The sequence below is a fragment of the Uloborus diversus genome, chromosome 2 (assembly GCF_026930045.1).
Source record: "Uloborus diversus isolate 005 chromosome 2, Udiv.v.3.1, whole genome shotgun sequence".
In the NCBI taxonomy this organism is placed as follows: Eukaryota; Metazoa; Arthropoda; class Arachnida; order Araneae; family Uloboridae; genus Uloborus; species Uloborus diversus.
Genome location: NC_072732.1, coordinates 220,552,679 through 220,579,101, shown reverse-complemented (window position 1 = coordinate 220,579,101; position 26,423 = coordinate 220,552,679). Strand labels below are relative to the sequence as shown.

The 26,423-nt window shown below is 33.7% G+C and overlaps 2 protein-coding genes across 2 annotated transcripts in view; one reads left to right on the top strand and one right to left on the bottom strand.

Moving 5' to 3' along the window:
* Positions 1–1,685: 1,685 nt before the first annotated feature.
* LOC129217705 (negative elongation factor D-like) lies at positions 1,686–14,353 on the bottom strand. Its single transcript, XM_054852042.1, has 2 exons — positions 14,224–14,353; positions 1,686–3,578 (listed from the first exon to the last, which is right to left on the bottom strand). Exon 2 carries the CDS (start codon positions 3,543–3,545, stop codon positions 1,782–1,784), a length of 1,764 nt encoding a protein of 587 aa, XP_054708017.1. The 5' UTR covers positions 3,546–3,578; positions 14,224–14,353; the 3' UTR covers positions 1,686–1,781.
* A 369-nt stretch (positions 14,354–14,722) lies between these two features.
* Positions 14,723–26,423, top strand: part of LOC129216833 (protein DENND6B-like) — a 30,147-nt gene continuing 18,446 nt past the window's right edge. Inside the window, exons 1-8 of the mRNA XM_054851049.1 lie at positions 14,723–14,881; positions 16,269–16,307; positions 21,118–21,270; positions 22,557–22,637; positions 22,726–22,831; positions 24,037–24,116; positions 25,645–25,710; positions 25,819–25,874. Coding sequence (XP_054707024.1) covers positions 14,723–14,881; positions 16,269–16,307; positions 21,118–21,270; positions 22,557–22,637; positions 22,726–22,831; positions 24,037–24,116; positions 25,645–25,710; positions 25,819–25,874 — 740 coding nt within the window. The remainder of the gene's footprint in view (positions 14,882–16,268; positions 16,308–21,117; positions 21,271–22,556; positions 22,638–22,725; positions 22,832–24,036; positions 24,117–25,644; positions 25,711–25,818; positions 25,875–26,423) is intronic.

Here is a 26,423-nt window from a genome sequence, read left to right as displayed (position 1 = left end):
TTTTGGAATGTTTTAAGGGAAAAAAAAGTAAACTGAGCTTAATAGTAATCAAAAAAAAAAAAAAAATCCAAACACATGCAAAATTATTGCAATTTTCATCAGCTGTATGAAAAGAAAAATGAGGAGTATTATTAATCATTAAAGGATTGTCGGAATTTTTGAGAAAATTAAAAAACAATGAAAATTAAAGTACAGTGAAGCACCATTTATACGTTTTTAAAGGGACTGTAAGAAGTGTACAAACGAAAAAACGTATAATAGGTATAGTTTAATGTGCATTAAACTTTGCAGGGACCAATTTTAAAAAACGTATGATTGATAAAAACGTATAAAAGAGAAACCTATATATGGTGCTTCACTGTAGATCATTTGGGGATAATTTTTATGATTCCTTGCCAGGCTCAATCTTAAGGGTACGTAGCAGTTTTTAAAAATAATTGTTTGTTAAAAAAAAAAAAAAAAAACTTTTTTTCTAGTATCTGCATGAAAAGAAATTTCAAGAAGGAAAACATCAGAGGTTTGATGATTACAAATTATAAATTTCTCCAATGTATCGAGAAATTTTAAAAATACTGATAATTTTCTGACCTGTTCAAAAAATTAAAATTTCCCACTGCTCTAGTTTGTGTTACTCCCCTGAATTATTTTTAATCCAACATAATTGTTATAAAAATCTATGGTAGGGGGGGGGGGTAGTAGAAGGGTTCATTCAATAATTTTTTGTCAAACCCAGTTGCTGATAAACAAGAAAGTGAAATAGTATAGTAAGCAATGTGTGACAAATCCTAGGCAACTAGTTTTTTCATAAGCCATGTTACATTTAATTTTTTTATAAACTCGGAGAAATAAGTTGTGGCGCCAAAACATTTTTCCTGGCTCATAAGATTTCAATTTTGTCAATCTGATAATTAGGGATTAATTTCAGAAAACAATTCGGGCACACGCTTACAAGTAGTAACCTTCTTCAAATCATGAAATATTAAGTTATGTGTCAAAATAGCAAGTTCAAGAAACATACAATTTGTCCACAAAACCGGAAAAATCTAATCGTTAACTTTCAGAAAAAAATTCACGATTTCTATACATAATTTTCCATTTTATATCAGAGTTCTCAAAAGTAAGTGTAGTTTGATCTATTCAAGAAATCTAAATTGAGAATTAACTTAGTGAATACTAAAGCAGTCGTGTAGGTGATCAAATAACTCAAGCTCATTGAAAGGAATATAGCACATAATTTAGCACTTTTTACTACGAATAGCAAAGAACAAAAAACAAATTTCTGTAAAACAGTTAGTTGAAATAGCTTCAATTAAACCCTATAAATAGGCTTTGAACCTTAAATTGGTTGATATTCCTACTATTCTACAACTGTACAGTGTACACCAGTCTATAACTCTCTATAATTTTCCTTTTTTTTTTTGGCATCTTAATGCTGCACAATGTCTGCCCAAAAAACAAAACTGCAGCACTTAGTGATAACTACAGAGAGAGCCATTGCTTTTTGGAGTGTGTTATTTATTTAAAAAAATAAAAACTTGTAAAAAAAAAAAAAACATTATCTGGTTCTCTTAATAATATATGCCTGTGCTAAAAATTCACTTCTAAGATAAAAATTTACAAGCTCTTAACAGATAAATTGTGGACTAAATTGAAATTATAGAAAACACTCAAATGAAATCCATATCTTAAAAGGAACATTTATACATTACACCAATACACATGAGAAAATATTAAAGCAGTACAAAAAAAGAAATAACAAAAATAAAAAAGCAATTGCACTTTTAATTCTGCATGAGATAATTTGATTTACAAAGCATGATGAATTCTGAAACAGGGTCATTTTCACCTTCAGGTCTCACAGTACCTCTGATTTCTTCATTCTCCACCAGAGGCAAAAACAGATTCACGAATTCCGCTGTGTAGGGCGGAGCAATAATATCCAGAACCTCAGTGACGAAGTACCGAATCAGGGATATATCAGTATCTTGCCGTTGCCAACAAGTCTTGATGTAGTTCACGACCGACACGGCACAGCCACGACTCAATAAATGCACCATTCTATCCAAAAGCATTTTCTTCATCTCCAGTTGCACCAGTACGTCCAAGTCTTCCTGTGGCATCTCGAAAAGCCTGATCAGCAGGTCTAAGACCTTCTGGTGGAGAGTGTTGTGCAAGGTGGCCACTTCATCCAAGAGGGCCAGGTGCAATGGAGTGTGCTCTGTCGAGAGTTTGAAGTAACTTTTCTCAGAGACGGTGAAATCCACCCACCTCACCACTCCGAGTGCAACAACTGGAAACCTGATGCAATTGTATAAGGTACCCAACTCTGGAATGAGCTCTGATGAACCTTTTTTCTCATTGCAGATCATATGAACCTTTTCGATAGCTTGTGTTGTCGCTTTGAGCTCTTCCTTGATAACGCCCTTTCTCACCATTTTTTTATATGTTTCATGAATGCTAACAGCATAAGCAAGAAGATAAATATATTTTGGCTTATGCTCCGGATTGATCTTTGTTCCTGGTTTGAAAAGAGAATCCATGAGCAGGTCGAGAAATTGAGGCACTCGAATCAGTTCAACTGGAGGTGGTTCAGTAGCTTGATACATCTTGAAGAGAATCGTGATATCGGCCGGGTTCAGGGCATTTTTGCTCAGCATTGCTGAAAGAGCCTGGCAAGCACGAGGAACAGCAGCCGCTCCATTCAAAGCCATCGTGATGGGAGTTGCATCATGCTCTGTTCCTTGAACATATTTGCTGGTTTCTTGTGAAAGACGTTTTATATTTGAGCCCCCTCGCGGTTCCTGGGCCAACAAATGCAACAGTGTCTGACTGTAGAGGTATGTGTGCTCTCCATGACATACCATTCTTGTAAACTCGTGCAAATTCTTATGAAGCTCCTCTTCTCCACCTTCTAAAAAATTTGCAATTGATGTTTTCAAAATTCTGGAAAATACTTCAAGTTGTTGGGAAGCTGTAGAAATGCTCGTAATTTCACCCTGGAATCCTGCATCCGAAATAAGTTTGATGGTGAAGTTCAACATGAGGCAGTCAGGATAGTCTTCAGCTAGTTTATAAATGAGCGAGCGCCATGTGTGATGTTCGATCATCTCGGTCAACCAGCTGGGTGTGTCTCCTTCTTCAGTAAAGATCGAATCTGCTTTCTTAGGATCAAAATGCCGAATGATCACTTCACGTAAGTGATCTTCTACAAGAGCTTGTACTTCAGAAATCTTCATACCAGCCAAAATTAACCATTCTGCTAACAAATTGGCAGTTTGAGCAATGGCATGATAATTTTCGGATAATAGGTCAACTACCTGTTCTGGATTACCACCAGACTGGAAATATCTTTTCAACTGAACAAAAATTTCAGGTTCCATGATAAAATCCTGACTACTGAACTTCTCTAGACATTCTGCTTGGATCTGGGCATTCCTCATTTCAAGGTCCTCAGCCAGAGGTGAATTGGAATCGTGGTCCATATTGGTGTCATCATACCAGCCTCTGTCATTGTCAATGTCATCGTCATATTCGTCGTCCATCATCACAGTATTGTAAACTTAACTGATTGCACACACCTATAAAAAAGGAAACAATTAAGACATTGATGGTAACTTGTGTCGAATGCAAAAGAAAATTTTTAAATTTGCATTTACAGGGTTTGTACGCTCCTTCAAAACTCCCCCAATACTCCTTCATTTGGGAAATTTTTTTGAAGGGCCCTTCAAAATCCTTCATTTTGGTTTGAACTCCTTCAAAACTCCTTCTTTTTTAGTTGAAGACTACATAGTCTTCCTCTATGACAGTAACTTAAAATATATACTTTGATCGACAACTTAACTTTGTCACAAGCTCGAAGGTATAAGGGTGATGAAGGGGTGAAAATATTATTTGATGACTAAGACATTTCATAATTGAAGTAAACCATGCTTAAATGGGGGCTTGACTATTTTTCAAGTTTTATGATTATTGCATTTCCTTCCACCACACTTTCAGCTGAAAAAGTCGGTTTCTAATTATTACTTGAAGATACATAAGTAGATGTACTATATTAAGTGATTGTGTTAAAAGAAACAATTGTTTAGCAAATGGCAGTAATAATATTATAAAATGGGTCATCCACAAGTGATGTCATGCCTTGAGGAGGAGACTGGTTCACGAAATTGTGACAAGGGGAAGAGGGAGGATGACGAGAAGTGACATCACACAGTTATAACAATATGTTTATAAAAATGACATGTGGACAAAAGGAGGAGTAAGATGAAGTGTGACTCTTTTTGACAAAGGCGGTAGGGGGTCAAAGATGTTGAAAAAAATGTGACAAGAGTTAAGGACAGCCCATTAGTATGTACTCCTTCAAATCCTCATTTTACTCCTTCAAAACTCCTTCATTTAATTTCTGAAATTGAGTACGAACCCTGATTTACTTCAATTTTTTTTCCTCATTATTTTTTTTTTTTCCGATTAAAACCATAGTGATTATGCATATCCATTGGTGTAGGGTACAGCCTGATTGTACAATGCATGTAGAAATGTGCTGAATGTGTGTTTAGATCATTGGTGTAAGAATCTGGTGCTTGAACCATCCTATAGGTGGAGAAAACGGATGGTATATGCAGACAGAGTATATGCATTTAGGAGGATCAATCACTCCTCCTATGGCTTTGGAAAATTCATCTATTTATGTACAAGTAGGTGATTTTTTTTTATGTTTTATAATTTACTTTGAGTTTTTCCTCTAGAAAAATTCGAAATGACGAACCTGAGTACATGCATTGAATGATACACCACAAGAAGATGTATTAAGTACCCAAATGGTAAGGAGCCAAAACAGCTCCACCAGAATATATTCATATTAATAAAACAATAAACGGGTTATTGAAATAAGGTCATAGTATGTTAATTATTAATATCCCATTGCGGCCATGCTTATTTGCAAGCAAGGGTGTTCATATGGGGATGCAAGGGAGACACAAGCCATCCCCCTATGAATGTTTGCAAGCAGTATAGGAGCTTGTGGGTTTGATTCCCCACAGGTGCCCAAGGTATGATTTCTTCACTTTGTGTTGTTCTGATTAACGCATGGTTCATGAACTCACACAATTCACACTATAACAGGGGTGACCACCAAAAAGGGGGGAGGCATCGAGTGCGACTCTTGAAATCCTTTTCGTAGGATGGGAATTTTCAAGGATATTTTTCTCTAATTTGGGTGGAGGTACTACATGGTATTTGAGGTGGGGGGGGGGGGGCACCCTCTGATTATAAGAATTTTAGTCACCATCTAAATAGGATTACTATACAATACAGTCGAGCCCCGATTATACAAACTCTTTGGGACCGAAACTTTTTTACATTAAATCGGAGTTATTCATAATATCGGGGTGTGAAACAATTTTTTTAAAAATTGCACTTACTTTATCTAAAAGTCTCAATAAAAACTGCATAAAAATATCTATAATTAAAAAATTACACTTTTTATTCAGGATTCTGTGACTTAGGTATTTCACACTGGTTAATTTGAAATTTTGTTGTTACTTGACTCGAAATAGTTATCTTTCAACTTTATGGAGAGAAGATTTTATTTACATCCTACTTAATGAGATATGTTTTTAGTTTCCATTCCATGTAAAGCATTAGAAAAAGTAAGCTTTAACGAGATCTTCATTATCGTTTTCTGCAACAGAATGGTTATTCGATGGTTGCTCACTTGTCAGCAGGGCCGGATTTAAAGGCGGGCAGGCGGGGCTACTGCCCCGGGGGCCTCCACAATAAAAAATCTTTACAAAATATTCTAACTTTCACGGGTTGAAAATATCGGATATATACATATATATCAAAATATTCGAATGCATCTCAAAGTATCGGATACCTTCGAATATATGACGATCTTTTTGATCCCTGATTAGGGGCCTCCACACTTCCAAATCCGGCCCTGCTTGTCGGTCAAACATTCCTGCTTCGAAGAAAAGTCTTTTTCTGCTTCGCACAAAATGGATACATCATTTGGAAAACAATCTAATATTTCCTAACTCAAATTAACAAAAAAAAAAAAAAAAAAAAATCGGAGCCCTGTTAAAATAATTTGCTAATTTGGGGTTAATTATTCGGTAAATCGGGGATTTCGCTTTCAATTGGGGGAAAAGAAAAATTCGCTAAATCACGAGATTCGTTTAGTCGGGGTCCGACTGTGTATGTGTAAAATTGTCAAAATGATCATAACACAAGGACTAGATTATTAAACAGACCCATAGCCTCATGTTGAAATTTGTATTTAATGTACAGGCGTCCTTTGTACAACACAGTTTGCATATTACAGTACAAATTTTTGGATTATTCGATATTACATGGTCGAAACGGTCATTTAATATTAGTTTTGATATAACCGAATTTTAAATTAAAATTAAATTATTTCGTTTGATTTACTGCAGAACAAATCATAGCTTGAAAATAACATTCAAGCTAATTTTGGCAAATAATAAATAAAAAATAGAATAAATATAATTCTACTTATTTTATATAGACATTTTTTGGTTGATGCTCAGATGAACTTCATTGCTGCAGAAACCTCTTTTTCCTTGTTTAAGTATGTATTTTTTGCTTTGTAATCTCAAAAATTATAATCTCAGCTACCATAAAATTTTATGGCGCAAGACTACACTTCGAGATAAAACGGTACTACACACCTTGTTTTATTATTTCAGAGTTTCGTATAAAACAAGTTTGATGTTACACAAAAGACAGTTTCTATACAGCACGGTACATTTTTGTCCTGATTTTGTTATATAGATACATGATTAATTAAAAATAATTTAAATAAATAAATTTAAAAGTTTCACCAACAGAGTGTTGATATTGCTAATATGAATTAACCGTGTTCACGAGGGAGACCTATATTCATTTTTTCTCATACAATACGAATGGGACAACCAGCAACAGGCTGTGGGCCCAGCTAGGCTGGTCTTGGTTAGTTTATTAGTCCCGAATGAAGATCAATGGCCCTCTTAAAGCTACCCACCCCCTTGTTCGTTACTGCCTCTTCCGTACTTCCGTACTTTAAGTAGTAATTTTTCCTAATTTCCAGGTTAGCCAAAGATTTGAATAGCTTAAAACAATGACTTCTCATCTTGCTTTCCGTGCAAAAATTTTACCCATTAACATCCTTCATTTTGATAAAGTTAAACAACTGAATCATGTCCCTTCTGACTCTTCTCTGCTCCAGGCAATACATATTCAGGGTGGCGACAGGAACTGTGAAAAAAAGTTCCCTGACTTTTCCCTAATTTATTTCATCAAATTTCCCTGATTTACATTACCAATGATAATGGTTTTCTTTCTTTGCTCTACTTGAAATCCATTGTATGTTTGTATAAAAAGCAGTATTTTAAACGTTTTAAGCTGTGTAAAGTTGTTGAACTAAAGACATATTTTAAAAAGATGCTACTATTTTAATAAAATGGTTTAAAAAAACATATCAAGTCAATAGTTTTGGGGCGGAAAAAAACCTACAAAACAGTACATTTAATTTTTCTGTATGGAAAGATTACAGAAAATTAAAAAAAAAAAAAAAAATACTTTACTTCAAGAAACCACTTAGCACAAGATTTTTAAGAAACTATTAAAATTACTCTTAAAAACATGTGTATTTATGATAGAACTAAAAAGTAATTGAAATTATTTTGAACTAAGTTTTCAAACAGTATAATAATTGTTGCAAGAATAACAAGTAATAGTGAAAGAATCGAAGTAATGTAGTTATTCTTATATAACTAACTAGCAAAAATACCCGGCGTTGCCTGGGTCAGTAATAATTATTAGAAAAAATCGTTACTTGCTTTTGTTTTCTGTTTTAAGTAAAAGAATTTAAAACACATCTTTTTGACGTGATTAAAAATCGAGTTTCTTCCTTACCCATAAAACTAAAATAGCAATAAGTATAAAAACAAAGTAGTATTGATTTAGAAACGAAAGCACTATATTTAAGCATATACAAATTTAAAAAACATGAAATTAATCTTCTCATGTTTAAAAAGATTAATCTGTTGATACTTTTTTTTTAACATGGAGTCTAAAACCTTCTCTGTATGGCTAATGAAGTACGAAGTGATTAAAAAAAAGTAGCTGCGCTCGTAATCCCCTTATACTTGCTTTAGTTATTTCGGGAAATTTCAATCATTGTGGCTCTTGGTGCGATTTTACCGAATTTGCGAAAGTCGTTTCGAGGTACCTTCGATGATGCTCCCCCATTCTTTCCTTACTTTGTAAAACGATATGATATTAATTTTCGTTACAGAGATATCGTCGCCAGATGCTGAGATATTTTTGGTCACCATAAAATGGCGCTAAACAGTTTCATCCGAAATGTTACCAAAATAAGTAATAAAATTTGGTGATTGTTTGAAATTGTGCAAAAAGGAAAATTAATGGAAGTTTTTGTGCTGTTTATGGATTTGCCTAATTTAGTTGCTGGATTATTTAACAGTAAAAAAAGTCTTTTGAAAATTCTTTGATTGGCGATATTTTGTTTACATGGTGAAAGCTGAGAAACATTATGACGTAGTCTTCGGCTTCAAAAACAGCAACGTTGAAAAAACTGCCAAATGCATCAGCTACGGAAATCTTTCTGCAAAAATTTTGGCGATCTGCTGGTTGTTTGGATAATGAGTAAGTGTTCAATTAGCATAAATAATAATAAAAACCATTAATTACTTTAAAGTTCCGTTTAAATGGAAAATCATTAGCCAAATCATGTATTATTTGCCAATCTTGTGCAAAAATCTTACTTCAAGATTTGACTTGAGAAAAGCCTTGAACAATCACGAAAAGCAAAGAAAGTCAACAATACAACAATTGTCGCTATCGACAGGGAGTTGAGATGATACACTAAATACTGTATTGAGTTGAGGAAAGCCTTCGAACATGGATCTAAAAAGCTCATAACTCGTTTTTTATTCTACTTAGAAATTTCGAACAGGTGCCATCTTCAGCAGAAAAATCAGAGCTTTCGATGGACATATAATGTAAATATGTGCAAGTATTTTTTCATCCCAATATTAGAGAATTTATACAAAAATTGTGTTTTATTGCCCCCCTAAGGGGGTTTTGCCCCCCATAACGGGACGAAAACTACCCTATGTGTTATTCTGATGCATAAGCTATATTATTGTAAAGTTTCATCAAAATCCGTTCAGTAGTTTTTGCGTGAAAGAGTAACAAACATCCATACATCCATCCATACATCCATACAGACAAACTTTCGCATATATAATATTAGTAAGATTGACAATATTTATGCAAAACAGATGAAACCATTTGACATTTATTCATAGGGAGCTCTTCTCTAATCAAGAACATAGGTTTTAATGAATCAATACAGCATTTTACTTTAACAATAAAAAAAATAAAGACATTTACTTAAGTACACAAGTTAACTCTATTTCAAATGATTTCAGTATGTAATGAAAAAAATCTTAGATTGCTTTTGTAAGAAACAACTTTGAAATGCAAGAAAAAAAAAACAATTAGTTAATTTCAAAATACATAAAAGAAGAATACAACTTGGTTATAAAATTAAAGAATCACTCTTAAGTCTGAAGAAAAGAAAATCTTTATAATCTGCGGTAACAACAAATAGTAAAACGGTAAAAAACAAAGTTCTTTTTATTGAAAATTCAATTTTAGCAATTTATTTAAAAAAGCGAAGAAATAATAACTTTTAAGCTTTTATAGTATTAATTCAAACACCAAAGATTTCTTCTTGAAATCGTGATTACAGTTCGCTTATTACTTCGAGACAATAGAATAAAGGCAAAGGAGCTAAGGCATTAATGAAGGCTTCCTCTTTGTCTGTATGGTTGTTTATTTTACGTAGTATTGAAAGCGTAAAAGGAAATTTCAGGCTAAGTAAAATAAATAAAATAACAGACACAGAAGCAATCTTAGTTCATCCTGTGGTTAATAAGTAAGATTCAATACTTTGATGTTGAGGAAAAAGATGCACAAATATGCGGCAGTGTATAAACCTCATTAATTTTACTTTTTTTTTGGACAGATAATTGGCGGAAAATGCGTAAGGAATTTTAGTTTTGTAAAGCAAAGAAAAAAAAAAAAAAATATATATATATATATATATATATATATATATATATATATATATATATATATATTTCATAAAAACAATTTTCCCTGATTTTTTGTTAGTTTTTCAAAATTCCCTGATATTTCCCTGACTTTCCCCTGATTAATAAAGTTCCCTGACTTTTCCCTGATCTCCCTCATTTCCCTGATCTGTCGCCACCCTGATATTGAGCCTTTTAAGTCTGGTAACATAATCCATATCTGAAAGTCCCCTTCCTAGTCTAGTATCCCATCTTTGAACCCCTTTCCAATACAGAAATGTCTTTCCTCAGATAAGGTGACCAAAACTGCACAGCTTACTCCAAATGGGGTCTTACTAAACTCCTAAATAAAGCAGAAGAACCTTCTTAGATTTGGTTGGAATAGATCTATTGATAAACAAAAGAATTATGTTGGCTTTGTTACTTCTAATGTTGAAAAAACTTGAAATCCTGATTTGTTAAGACACCCAGATCCAGGGCCGGATTTAGGGGAGGGCAGGCGGGGCTACTGCCCCGGGGCCTTCGCAATAAAATTTTTCAAAATATCCTAACTTTCACGGGTCGAAAATATCGGATATATACATATATATCAAAATATTCGGATATATATCAAAGTATCGAATATTTTCGAAACTATGATGATCCTTTCGAACCCTGATTAAGGGCCTTCACTCATTCGTTGCCCCGGGGCCTCCACACTTCCAAATCCGGCCCTGCCCAGATCAATAACATTTTTTGGCTGGCTAATGGCCGAACACTGTAAATAATACATGAAATACACTGCCAGCTCTGTCATTCCAGCGGAGGAATGCAGTTTCGTGCTTTTTGCACTCATCAGCCTGGCATAGGAAGTAACTGAACTGTAGGTGGAAATCCTCTTAACCACCTAGCAATTCTTGATAAAGATCCAGATTCACGGTCGCCACTCGCCATGTGGCGACCTAGTTGGAAAAAGTGGCGACCTAAAAAAGCATCCTCAGTCGCCATTTTCCCCGTTGTTCTTAGAAAAAAAAATCTTGGGATGACAAGACAGGAATTATGCACAAACTCAAGAGGGTGGAAGAAAATAAATCCCTTTGGAAACATACGCCTGTGTGAGAATAAACACATCAAGGAAAATCATTTTTTGACCAGAATGGCAAGACAGTATGAAAAATAGTATGAAAAATAGACGCCATATTTAAACAAAGCAGAATTTGATGCTTATTCGAATGCAAACTAATGAAAATAATGCAAAATGTGCTGTAAATCATTTAATTTATTTATTTATTTATTATTTAAAAGTTTTCTTGAGAAATGAAAAATTTTGTATTTAAAATTTCATCTTATCCTTATTGCATTGACGCTAATGTGCTAAAAGCTATAACAGTTCAATTAAATTGATGTTTAATGAGGATTTTACATTTTATAATTATTTTTATGCTAAAAATTGAAAAATCTAAACCTTAATTTTTAGCGCAGTCGCCATATTTGTTCACTCTTAATAGATGGAAGTAGACAAGATTCTTTAAGTGCCTAAGTTTCCAAAAATAGAACTGGATGTCTATTGCAATACAATGCAAACTATTGAACATTCCGCAAAATGTGCCCTGGATAATTAATTATTTTCTTGAAACATGCAAAATTTTTTTCTTCAAATTTTATCTTCAGAATATTATTTTATCCGTATTGCTTAGACTCTTTCATCTAAATTATTATTATTTATTTTTTTTAAGGGTGTTTAATTATTAAAATTACTTTCATATTTTAAATTTTTCGCGTAGTCGCCATGTTTGGTCATTCGCAAGATGAAAGCAGACAAGAATATTTAATTGCTCAAGTTTCCAAAAATAGAATTCGATGCCTATCTCAGTGCAAACTACTAAAAGTAACTTAAAAAGAGCCAGAAATTATGTTTTTTTTTTTTTTTTCAAAGCTAGTTATTTTCTGGAAAAGTGAAATTTTATCAGCAAAATTGTATTTTTGTAAATTTCATCTGAAATGCAGTTTCTTGCCGACTTTTTATTCATTTATTCAGCCCCAGATCTATAAACTTCAAGGGCGCCCATATGGTGGAACAAGTGGGGCTTCCTTGCTTTTATAACTTTTTCTTTGCAAAAACGTAACATTTCTTCTCCAGCAATTAATGAATAAGTTATTAAATTTGTCAAATTTTAATAACTCTAATCTGTACTAAAATCGGTTTCCATGGGGAAAATATCTGAGCCCCTCCCCTTAAAATTTTGCATATAGGCACCCTTGATAAACTTTGAGCTCCTTTGCAACAAAATCTGTACTGTTCCCTCCCCAGATGCCAGCAGTATATATTTGTCACATTAATAAGTCTTAGTGCTAGTTTGTTTTCATTTTTTGTTCAATTTCTTGAGTTGTTTACTCTTTAAGGACGGTGGCCCTCTCGCATTACGGAGTCTGTGGGCATGCAGATCTAGGTCAGGATTTATCTTTTTTTGGAAAAAAAAAAAACAACAAAATACATGTTTATAGCTTTTAAAATGTAATTCTGTTCAGTTGTATTTATATGTTTTTTCATTACAGTAGTAAAAACTCCTCTCTCATTTTGTACTTCAACACTCTGCGACAGTGGTGGCCACCAAGTTTTTGGTGTCTAGTGGCCACTGGTCACTTAGATATTTTCTGAATCTTGACCTTTAGTTCTTGACGAAATATCTTGTGCATTTAACATGTAATTCTGGGACTGCCCAACCGCAAGGAGGTTAAGGAAGTCAAGAGTGCCAAACAAACTGGTAGCTAATATATAGAATTAGCACTGACCAGGCTGGTGCTAATAAGCACCAAACTGCATTTCTCGGCTGAAATGACAGAGCTGGCAGTGTATTTCATGTATGTCTGCCTTAGTCCTGGCTATAGGGCAGTAACTTATTGAATATACTGTAAATAATAACTTGTATTCTTAATTCCATTACTTGACATTACCCTACATTAACTGTCATACCCCACTTATTCGTCTTCTTAGTAATATGATCTAAGTTCTCTTGAAGCTGTTTTACTTGTTCTTCATTTTCTACGATCCCCATAACTTTTAGTGAGAGCTTTTATTATAACTTTCGCACATGAGCGAGTTACAATGGAAACAAATCCAATTCCCACTGATAAGGTGTCGGATTTAGACTATTAGACTATATATAACATGTATAGCCTGGAGCAAAGGAGAGTCAGAGGGGACATGATTCAGTTATTTAAATTTATCAGAATGAAAGATGTAAATGGATTAAATTTTTGCGGGGAAAGCAGGACAAGGGGTCATTGTTTTAAGCTATTTAAATCTCAGGCTAACTTGGAAATCAGGAAAAACTACTACTTTAGCAGGGTCGTGGGCACTTGGAATAGCTTACCGGAAGAGGCGGTAATGAGCAAGGGAGTGGATAGCTTTAAGAGGGCCATTGATCTTCATTGGGGACTAATTAATTGACTAGGACCAGCGTAGCTGGGCCCAGAGCCTGTTGCTGGTCGTCACATTTGTATTTGTATTTGTAATCAAGATAATCATCGCCTTCACGGTACATAAGTTTTATTGAATCATTCAGAAATTATTTTGAAGCAGCCGCTTCTTTGTCCATAAAGCACAGCCGAGAGTACATTTTGGTTTTACATGCTGTCTCGATATTAGGCATGAGAATACAACATGCGGTTAAGTAGATTTTTCATTTCTTTGAGCTGAATATAACTCATGAAATATCCTATTTCGAGTTATATCTCACACAGCCATTGTCCCAGTAAAACACCTGTTAGCCAGCAAGATGCCCAAACCCGAATTTCAAACAGGAAAGCTTTCTAAGTAAACTTAATGAATAACCTAAGTAAATCTTATGACTGTACTCAGAAATTTAGAAACGAGTACTGTAACAGATAATATACATTTATTGGCATATTTTTAAAGTTTGCTAGTCACGGTGTCAAATACTAAGGAGTCTAAAGCAAATTTAACGTTAAAAAGAGTCATTATATTTAAATGAAAGAAGAAAAGAAGAGACTATTAAAAAATTTTGAAATGCATCACCGAAACAAATTGCAGGAAAAGATTGAAGAAGAAAAACTGCATGAAGTGAAAGTTTTTCAAAGAAGCAAGCAAATCATCATAGCTTACGTTAATATATCGTCAAAATCGAAAAGAAACTTCTTTTGACACAAATTTCAAATCCGTACATTGACAAACAGGACAAACAAGGTGCTTGTTTTGCAAACTTTGGTAATGTAAACATGCGAACAGATCTTTGCAGCAAATAACTCTAATCTTAATAAGAGGCGTCTCTTCTAGCATTCACAGCCAATGCCTTTCAATTTTGGAGAGAATGTTGGAGATTTGCTGGAAATGATTGGCTGAAGAGATTGTTCTTCAGAAGATAATAATTTTCTCAACCAATCGTTCGAAGAGTGTGGCGGTGAATTTGGTGGCTTTCGTAAACATTTCTTAACTGTGATTGTAACTAATCATATACTTCCGAGCTAGTTTTTGTGCTTGTAGTTGTAAAGTAAATTTAATAATGTTTATTGTGCTGTCTGCTTGTTTACGTGTGCCCGTGTGTATGAAAACAACATGGGATGATTTCTTATAACGTTTTAGGCAAAAGAAATATGAAATAACTATGGAATCATTATTCGAAGAGAAGACTGAAGACAAAGTCTTTCAGACCCTTGCCCCTTTTGCGTTTTCTCCATCCGTATTACCATGGGATCGCTTTTCCAGATGGATTTATTGTATTTGTGTTGTTACTTTTGATTTAGAACTCGGACAAGCCATGGAGGTATGGTTTATGCTGGATTTTAACTAATTTTTCTTGAAATATTCTTTTCTGCTCTAAGTAGTTCTTGACTATTATTCTAATGAACATAAGTTTGACTGAACTATAGTGTGGGATTAATAGTACTCTTAAACCTACGTAGGTTTTTTTAAATTTTCGCAATGCAAAAGAAACGGAAAGAGCTTTATTGCTGTGTGAGCCTTGAAACAGCTGTCTATTCATCAGTATTATGTTTGTTTTCTTGTTTAAATACTCTAATTGACTTTTGCTTTTTATCAAAGTAGGATTTCAAAACTCTTCCTCCTTATATATTAAAATCTGTAGCAATATCCATAGGATTCAAATTATTTAAATTTCAAACTGAATGGAAAGTACACAAGTTTTCAATGTGAAAAGTATAGTAAATGAAAAATTCTGAGTCCAGTGGCAGAATTTTCTTTAGTCTTGAAAGTTATTGATGAAAATAGTTAAAGGAATCCAACGAAGTTATTCATTCTACATTTTAATTTTCTAACATGTAAACACCTGACAACAGTGGTGTAGTTCTGAAAAGAAAGTGGGGGAGATGATTATATTGCTATAATGTTTACATTGATGTAAGATAATGAAATAAAAGAGTAGGGAAGGGCTAAAAACATGAAAAAAGAGCTGATGTGTGCATCACATGACTTCCTTTTACTCCAATTTAATCTTATTTTCCCATTATTGGCAATTTTAATGTGATTCAATAGTATACTCTCTAAATATCACCAACAGTGGCCAAATCGAAACCAGATCTTTAAAAAAAAACGCCAAGCTGGCGACCAAAAGACTGGCGATATATCGCCAAGTGTCCGACAAATTGTAACACCACTTGAGTTTACATCGAAATTAACAATGATTTCCCCCCAAAAGAGGCAGAAGACCCCCTTAGGAACATCCAAATGCAACCAAAAGGGAAGGTGCACAACTAGCCCCCACTAGGAGTATAGGTACCAAATTTCAACTTTCTAGGACATACCGTTTTTGAGGTATGCGAGAAAATTAACTCGGGGGTCGTCAAAATGGATATTTCAGGTGTCTGTAGGTTCCTAGTCATATATCCACCAGTGGTCGGGTCGAAAAAAACTTGACATACATTTGGGGGTGAGAAAAATTGAAATTAAGGCCGGTTTTTGAGTGAAATTTTTTTTGCCAATACAATACTTCCTTTTTTGTAAAAGGAAGAGGTTCCCCCTACTGCAGCAAGGAATGTTTTTGGAATAATATAAAAATTTCTTATGAATATATTTGCTGAATTTTAATGTTTCTTTTGCAAAAAAAAAGAACTTTCTCATTTACACTCTTAAGTTGTTTACATTATGTATGTCACCAAAGTTATGTACTGATGATTACTTTATATTTTTTTCAGATGATTTATCCAGCTCATGTGAAACTGACAGAAAAAGAGGTTCGTATGTCATAGTTTTATCCACTTTACAATATTCAATCAAACATATATATATTTTTTTCATTCTTGAACTGAGTGAAACAATGACGTAAAATGAGTGATATATATACTGCCGTGGAGAGTTGAAGTGCAGTATCTGCAGAAAGAGAAGTATTTTGGATTCCATACTAGCAATAGGAAAATGTTGGAACTTGATGTTTTTTTTTCGTAGTTTATTTTTTAGCAGAAACAAAGTAAGTAAGCTTGTGCAATAAAGCTAAAGCACAATAGATAGCAAAAAAGGAAAAATTTGTAGATTGTGCGCTTTACTTTCCCGCAGCGGAATATTTCTCTGTTACATATAATTACAAAAGTAACTAATAAGAGTTCAAAAGAGAAGGGAATACATAATAATTTCTAAGCTTACAAGTGTTCCTTCAAGGTCCTTTTTAAAGGCAGAAAGCTGTCGTCTTTCCTTTCGGAAAAAATGCACCCTGCTCTCTGTTGATTTTAAGGTTGTAAAACCATTTTTTTCCCTCCACCTTCATGATCAACTCTAAGATCTGCACAGTTGCTGTTAGCAATTTGGGAACTAACGTCATATACGCCACCTTTGGCGACTTTTTCCTGTTGGCCCCAAGAAAGCGTCGCCAAGAAAACGATGTATGACGACATCATTCACAATATGTCATACATCGTTCTTAGCGATGCTTCTTTAGTGCCAACCAGGAAAAATTCAAATAAAAAAACATGATCACAGCACATCAGAACACAATATATAAAAACAACATAAAACCACAACAAAAAACATCGCGAAAGTACGCTTCAAAAGTACCAGAAACTAGAAAGTGTTTGTACACAAAGAAAAATTACTAGAAAGTATTTAAAATGTTTAAATTAATAAAATTACTATAACAGCTCACCAATAAATATGTAACAATAGAAACAGAAGCTATTTTCCAACATGCATTTCATTGAACAAAAACTTCTCATACTCTGCTGAAAAAGAGCAAAGGGATTCATATTGGGATGTTTAAAGCGAAAAAGATCCCCAAAATCAATAACTGTTTCAGCCAAAAGAAAGCTTAGTTATTCAAATTTCATTGTATGAAAAGTAAAAATGTCTCGACAGAACATCAAAAACATAAACAATACAAAAATACCATACATTAATTTGGTATTCTAAAATGCTTTCAAAATACATACCAAAAATATCTATTCTATTTTACATAAAATAACACCTTCATATTTTTATAAAATGCTTGAGTCAGCTTATTTTCAGAAATTCAGTACCTAAAGGAGATACATTTACAGAATATGCCTGATTAACTACAAGAAACCCTCAAGATTTTGTGAAAACAAAGAATTTCGGGAGTTTTTTTTTTTTTTTTTTTGAATTTTAAAAAAAGAAAACCTTAACATTTTTACTGTATAAATCCTCATATTCAGGCTGGAACATAACATATGAAACAATTTCTCCTTACCGAGACACACCTCAAGTTGGATTTTATTCTTAATTTTCTAATATTTATTCATCAAAACACAACTACTGAGTTTAAACCAACACAAAATAAGCTTTCCTATAAAATATATTGCACAAAAAACAACTATCTGTCAGTTGGTTTATTCATTTAGAGAGCGATATTAAAAGTAGGAGCCAAACATGTACAAAACAACGCAATACATTTATTTAAAACCAACTAATAATTTCAACATTTGGAAAACGACTGTACGTGCATCACTTTTGCGTGCGGTTCACAGTTACATCTAACATCCCCCCTTTTAAGATAATAAGTTATTTGAAATTTTAAGTACAAAAGCAAAATAAGATTAAGTTACATAATCTTTTAAATAAGCAGGATGCCTTGATATTTGTCCACTTCTGGTTTGAATACAGTTATCATTGTTCACAGTTGTTCTATTGCTGACATCAGTGTGAGTATCTCCATCATCATTAAGGCTGCTGTTATTATCAGGAATTTCATTGATATTATCATTTGATGCGGAAATATTTTGATATGTTTGTTCTTTAAACTGCAAATTTACGTTCCTGATGTCTCTACGGTTTCTTCTTAACGTTTTACCATAACTATTTTTAACTATATAGGACATTGGATCAGATTTTAACTTCTGTACTATTTGAGCTGGTTCCCAAGTCTTATTTGCGTAATTTCTTATCGTCGCACTATCTCCTGCTTTGAGATCTTGTAACGAATGAGCATTTTTGTCGTAATAAAACTTCTGCTTATTCTGTCTGTGAACTAATTTTTCTCTTATATTACTGAAAAGCTCTGTGTTTAATAATTTACTGGTTATGGGTAACTTAGTTTTGAGCCTTCGGTTGAACATCATTTGAGCAGGAGAGAGATCTATACCTGCAATGGGGGTATTTCGGTATTTCATTAAACCTACATGATAATCTTTGTTATCCTCCTTTGCGTTTCTGAATAAAGATTTGACTATTCCTACTCCTCTTTCCACCATACCATTACTAGGTGAATAGTGTGGACTTATGAAAATATATTCAAAATCCCATTCTTTGGCAAATTGCTTGTATAAGTAGCTATTAAATGGAATGTTATCTGAGACTACTTTATCTGGAACACCGAATTTTGCGAAAATAGACTTCAGCTTATCAATAACTTCATTTGCAGATTTATCATTAAGTTCACAAACTTCCAACCACTTTGAATAATAGTCTATCAAAACTATGAAAGACTTGTTTCCAAAACTCATCAAATCAGCCCCAACCTTTTCAAATGGTCTGTAAGGAATATCGTGAGGATGAAGTGGCTCTTTTAGTCTACCTTGTAGCTCTTGTGGTACCCTTCTAGGAGGATTTACAACTGGAACAGCATCATCTTTTAAAACAATCTTGTGTGGTTCATCAGGGAATTTACCAGTTCCACTGAATACACTCTTAAATCGGTCAATAATCTGTTGTTTACTTTCAATTTTCAGTATGTCAACTCTTTCAATTAACATTAACTTACTACACGCCTCGAATCCTAAAATAGGTTTTGACTCAAAATTCACAATGTAAAATTCTAGTTCAAAGTCTCTAAACTTATCTGTAGAGCATTTAAATAAAGCAATTCCTTCCGGAATAATTTTATGATTCCCATATGACAGTAGAGTAACGCTCATTGCCTTAAGATCTTGTTTCCTTACTAGGCTTCTCATTTCCCTATAAGAAATTATATTGGCTTCAGATCCAGTATCAAGCTTAAAATTCATACTTAAACTTCGCTTATCATTTGACAAAATTACATTCTTATTCCATGAATTTGTCTCTTTTACCTTTGCGGAGTGTACTGAATCAATAAAAACACAAAGTTCGCTTTGTTCTTTAACCTCGTGAACTTTTCTTCCATGTGATTGGCAACCAATAGCAAAGTGATTTTCCTTTTTACATTTGGTGCATTTCTTTCCATATGCCGGACACTGTCTCGCTTTATGACGTCTTCCGCATTTCTTGCAGTCAAACTCAGCATTTTGTGACGATTTAACAGGCACATTTTTCTTAGTAAACTTCTTCCGCTGGACAACATCCACGCTAGTTTCATTAAATGTCGGTGCTTCAGCGCCTTTCATCAACCTTAAATACTCTTGGCTCGTTTCTGCTGCGCGGACAAATTTAGCTGCTTTGATTAGAGTTAGGCTTGGCTCCCTTAACAATCTTTCTTTAAGTCTTTGGTCACGTATCCCAAGTACAATCCTGTCACGGATTAGTCCATCTGTTTGTTCTTCAAATTCACAAGTCGACGCTAAGGTTTTCAACTGAATTAAATAGTCATCGAATAACTGTCCCTCTTTTTGGCTGCATGAAAAAAACTTCTAGCGTTCAAAAACTAAGTTCTGCTTTGGCGAGCAATAGTTCTCAAATTTTGCAATAACATCTTCGAAATTATCACTTTTTGAAGAATCGCCGTCAAAATTGAACGTGTTAAATATTTCTAAGCCTTGATTTCCCAATAAATTCAACAAAATGGCGATTTTCGTTTTGTCGGATTTGGCGTCTTTTTCTGTCGCTACCAAATAATTTTCTAACTGTTGTTTCCACTTTTTCTATGAATCTTTTAAATTTCCTGATGAGAAATTAAGTTCTCCCGGAGCACGGAACAAATCCATTTTTAATCGTGGTTGCTTACTTCTTCAACAAAATTTATCCACTGTAAGATCTTCAACGTTGAATAATTTCCTTCTTGAAAATTAAACATTCATTTAAAGAAACCAAAACGTCTCTAATGGTTTTGCAATCCACTTACTATATTGGTTTTAACTCCTGACACCATGTCAGTTGGTTTATTCATTTAGAGAGCGATATTTAAAGTAGGAGCCAAACATGTACAAAACAACACAATACATTTATTTAAAACCAACTAATAATTTCAACATTTGGAAAACGACTGTACGTGCATCACTTTTGCGTGCGGTTCACAGTTACATCTAACACTATCTATCTAAAGTGTAACCGCTAAAAAGTAAACAAGTTTGAACAGATCGCCTTGAACAGATTGCCTTTGAACAGATTGCCTTTGGGTTGCCAAACACAGGTTAGTTTCCCCAAGGATGCCATTCTTAAAAAATTATCACCTCATTGGCGAAAAAAATATTTCAATTTTTGGTAAAAATCGGGTGTTGCCAAATGGGCGTATATCACATCTGTACCTCTGAATCAAGTATATGTTATAGAGGCGTAAAACAGCAGTTTCTCATTTTGAGCTCAGCTACAGATACGACTTTTATGCTTAGCACGACAGTATACCTTAAAGGATTAAATATAATGGAATTCCGTTTTTGAATCTGTTTTGATCTGTTACCATTGCAGAAGATGAGCATCTGCTACATGGCTTTTCCGGATTCTAACTCGGGCTGCATGGGCGACACACAGTTTTTCTTTCGGATGAGGCAATGTCCCCTCAGGAGACCTGTTGTTTCTTGTCACGAGAACTACAATCTAAACTGTGCTGTGGCAGTGCAGGTGAGTTTATTTTTTAATTTACTTTTTTACTTTTAAACACATTTTGTGAGATTTTTTAAGCATAAATTTTGTGATGGACAATGTTTTGTTGTGACTAGTTCATTAATCTTCTATTACTGTAATTATTATGTTGGTTATTGGTAGTTTATTGGTTGTATTGTTTTGAACCAACATATATTATACAGATGGATGATTATTTTAGTGGTGTGGGGTAAGTGCTAGGGCTGGGCAATGCTTTGATACATAGCAAAAAAACGGTGTACATCCCACATCATTAAACAGGTTTAGAATTATTCTCTAAACCGTTATATCAATACCGCACTGACTACAAATCCAAGCACCAATGTTTAGACACCGGCCTATGATTGTTGCCGTTTTAGTCTCATAACTGTTTCAAAAGGCTGAGCAACAAAGGCACTCAGGGCCGGATTTAGGGGAGGGCAGGCGAGGCTACTGCCCCGGGGCCTCCACAATAAATTTTTTACAAAATATCCTAACTTTCATGGTTTTGATATATATGTATATATCCGAAAATATCGGATATATACATATATATATCAAAATATTCGGATACATATCAAAGTATCGGATATTTTCGAAAATATGATGATTTTTTCGAACCCTGATTAGGGGCCTCCACTCCTTCATTGCTCTGGGGTCTCCACACTTCCAAATCCGACCCTGAAGGCATTCTGACTCTGATGGAAGGTCACTGTGACCTACCAAAGATGTTCTTATTTCACCATTTTTTTTTCTAACACTTCAGTAAGTTTGAAGACTACTTTGAAATTGTCTTTTTAAAATGTAATGAGTTTAACGTCTCTTCTCATGGTTTGTGTTCATACTTGTATTTATGATTCTGTACAATTCAGAGTATAATTCGGTATATTAAAAAATTTCCCCTTCCCTTGGCAGAAAATATATTGATGAATAAAGTTTATCTTGTAGTTATCGTGATGCATCGCAATGTAAGGTTGGCGTTGCGCCATGATGTAGAAATTCCTACATGGCCCAGCCCTAGTGAATGTACAAAATGAACATCGAAGAAGTAGCTTATCTCAGTAGCCAAGTACAACTAATTTATTAGAAGAACTCTGTTGTATTTGCTTTAATACAATGAAGAAATATCATAATTAGACTGGTTCCTAATCTCAGCTGCTTGTAATGAATTCATATATTTTTAAGTGTTGATTTAGTGTCATTTTAATAACCATTATATATTTGCATTAATATCATCTTTTAAAAGACTCTCGTTCAAAATGTGATGTCTTCTCTCAATTTTTCAGATGGATCAATCCCATTTCTTTGGATTCGTCTACTTTCGGCAAGTTAAAGACAAGAATGTACCCAGAGGGTATTTTCAGAAAGTAGGCTTTTTTCTTTTTCCTTCCATATTTTTGATTTTTCCTTGTTTATTAATTTATTTTAAAACGTTTTTCTCCTTTCTTTTGTTAGTCTGTGGTCTTACTGACAAAGCTTCCCTTGGTTTCGTTGTTTACGGAAGTTCTGGCCAAAATTGCTCCATCCTTCTTCAGCTCTGGAGAACCGAGCATAGAATCTGGTAATCTTCATTTCTATCCAAAAACAAAATACAGATAAGACAATGTGACTAGCAAATGGACACAGTTTCAGAAATTCATTACAGTGTTAAAAAAAGTGCTATTTGGTACCTGACAAAATATTTGTGTTGATTTGTGTAATTGTTAAATTGAAAAACAAAAATGCAAGAACCTTTATAGTTTTACTATTCATTCATAGCTTTTTTTTTTTTTTTTTTTTTGCTTATTCCATGTAATATTTCTTTCCATGTGTTTGTAATGTTGTTGGCATACTTTGTCAATGTTTTTAAACTATGTGAATTTAATGCTTGTAAAATAATGATCTCAATATTTTTCTCCTCTAAATTCGTTATCTTTCTAATTTTATTTAATGTTAATCAACAAAAGGTTAGCTTTAATGATTTTTTGCATTGCTACATGTAATATTTGTTCTGTATCCATTAACATGAAGAAAATTCTCATTAGTTAGCTGACAGGACTTGCACACAGGAATGTCACAAAAATTAGTCTTGGTAGATCTGGTGTTCAATATATGTCTGGAATTATGCGGATTTCTATAACCTTCTTTATAATTAGTTTCAGTCTTCATAATTTACTTTTTATCCTTTTCATTTTATTTCATTCCCATTGAATTACATATATTCATAATTTTTCACTTATGAGAAAATATAATTTAAGGAGAACTTGGAGGCAAATTTCTTTAGGCCTCAACTCAGCATGTTGTCAGTTCTTTTGTTCCTGTTCAAAAGTATGTTATTGTGAGACTTTGAACCAAGTATTTTTTGAGCAATCACGATTGCTTATTGTTCTCATTTGACTGTTTTGAGTTCTTATGATTTTATTTTCCCACCTCCTCCCTCTGCCAGCGCCACCGTTGCGTCGACCGGTCTCACGATGCTGCTCCTTTTGCGAAAATCGTCTGCAGGTTGCGTCCATATCCTACACTCACTCGCATACACACACACACATACACACGCTCATGCCTGCGCACAGATACAAACACACACACACACACACTCATGCCTGCATACAGACACAAACACATATGCCTACACACACACAGCACTGCATACACGCACATTCGCCTACACAAACACACGCGCATTCATACACACACACGCTCGTGCTTGCGAAAAACATAATTTGAATTCAAGATGCCAAAACTTCAAATTAGTATAATTTTTTGACTTTTTTTTCTTTGTTCCAGCTTGTCACGATATTGATCAATGGCCTTCCCCTGTGCCTGGTGTGCCTCTCAGTCTTCCGCTTATGGGTCATGTACTACAGGTGAAAATATCCTTTCTTAAAACTTGGCTCATATGGTTATATTAACATCATACTATCAAGGAAAGTTACAATGATTTTTACTTTCTTATGAGAAAGTGGTGGATGAGTAAAAAGATGAAATGTTTTTAACCTCATCATAACTGAATCATCATTAACTGAAGCATATTGGATATATATATGTTACCGTTAAAGCATGAAATCCATTGTTTTATAAAATACCTAGTTATTTCATGGAATAACTGATCGTGTCCATTAAAGTGTAACACTCTCTTGTATTTCATGGTTTAACTAGTTATTTAATAGAATAATGATCTGCAGCCCGTTAAAGTGTAAAATAATCTGTATCATATCTGTATCACTGCATTTATGAACTTTTCCAGGCCATAGGGAGAGAACTTGTTTAGCGTGTTGGCGCCAGTTTGTTTGCTACAGCTCAGAGTTTAGGTACTGGTCAGAGATTTAAAAAATGTTGGTGTAAAACCCAGTGTACATTTCCATAAATACCATTTATATGCTGCATAAATTAGATAAATTGTTTCTTTTTCATTTTAATTGTCTATCATTAGTTTATTTACAGAATACCTATAGGTAGATCATTTTAGATAAATTGTTTATTTTACCCTTTAACTGTCTCTCATTAGTTAAATTATAGATACCTAGTTATTTCATAGAATAACTAGTTAATGTGTCAAATTAATAACATATTACACACCTTAACAGACAAGATCAGTTATTCCATGGAATAACTAGGTATTCTATAAAATAACTGCATTATATACTTTAACGGTAACATATATATACACATTTTATTTTTAGTGCTTTAGGATAATTTAACTCGCAATATTAATTGTAAAGTACTGAAAAATCTTTTGAACTGTTTTCATCTCTTATCATCTGTCAGTAATGCAACAAATGAAATAAAATAATAGGAATTTAAAGGATTGAATTTGCTTGTTGCATTTTTTTAAATTAAACAATAATTTAATAATTAATATTAATTTTTTGCATGCCTGAAAATTATTAATTTCTCTAAACAAAATTTAGCAACTGAAATCTCTAATTGCTATAGGATCTATACCTAGAAACTTTAAGATTTGCTTGTCTTTTTTTTTTTTTTTTTTTTTTTTGTGCAAAAGTTTGATTTAATGAAACTATGTAAAAGGGCATTAGTTTTCAAAATGAAAACTAAAGAGCTTTATTCAATCACTTAAGATCAATGTCCCCAATTAATGTAATTATTTTATCTGCAATTAATAAAAATATGCATATTGTCATCAGTGGAATTAAGCAGAAACATACGCAAACTTTTGGAGCAGTTCATCTATTCTCAGATTAGTCTATAAAAATAATTTTGAATCTCAAATCCCTGTAGCAAAGAAAAATTATCTTGGGTACTAATGTTGGTTCTTTCAAGTTTTACGATTCCACCTATGCAGTTTTAGAAATGTCAATCAATGTGTTCTAAATGATAGTCTTTTTTTTAAATTTCACTTTTTTCATAACTAACTTCTTTTTCCTCCTTTCTCAGGTTCGAATTCCGAGCAGATCCGACAAGTTTTCTTCTCCCACGGAGGAGGCGGTACCAGAAAATGAGGTGGGTGTACTCTTTGTTCTCTCCCAATTAGTCATTGTCTTTTTCTTTTCTTTTCTTTTCTTTTTTGCATATGCCACAATAATTCATTGCCTGGGTCATTTTTTGTAGGTTCCGCTTTTTGAAAGGATCAGTGTTCCGGCATTTTATGAAACCGATATCTTTAAGTAAGTTGAATAAGTAGACAACTTCACCATTTAAGCTCTAAGTACTCTTTGTATGTAACATTTATCCAACTTTTGTTATGCATCTAATATTTTCTTGTATTATACCCAAAATCCATTTCTAAAACCAGAGCCGGATTTGGAAGTGTGGAGGCCCCGGGGCAACGAAGGAGTGGAGGCCCCTAATCAGGGTTCGAAAAGATCATCATATTTTCGAAAATATCTGATACTTTGATATATATCCGAATATTTTGATATATATGTATATATCCGATATTTTCGACCCCTGAAAGTTATGATATTTTGCAAAAGTTTTATTGTGGGGGCCCCTTTGTTGTGGAGGCCCCGAGGCAGTAGCCCCGCCTGCCTTCCCCTAAATCCGGCCCTGTCTAAAACTATATCTGAAAGTAATAGGTTCTTAGATTGCTGTTTCTCTCAATGATTGTCTATTTTGATAGAACTTAATAGAAATATTAGTTCCACACAAGGTTCGAAAATATCAAAAATATCCGATATTTTGATACATATCAGATATTTTGATATATATCCGAT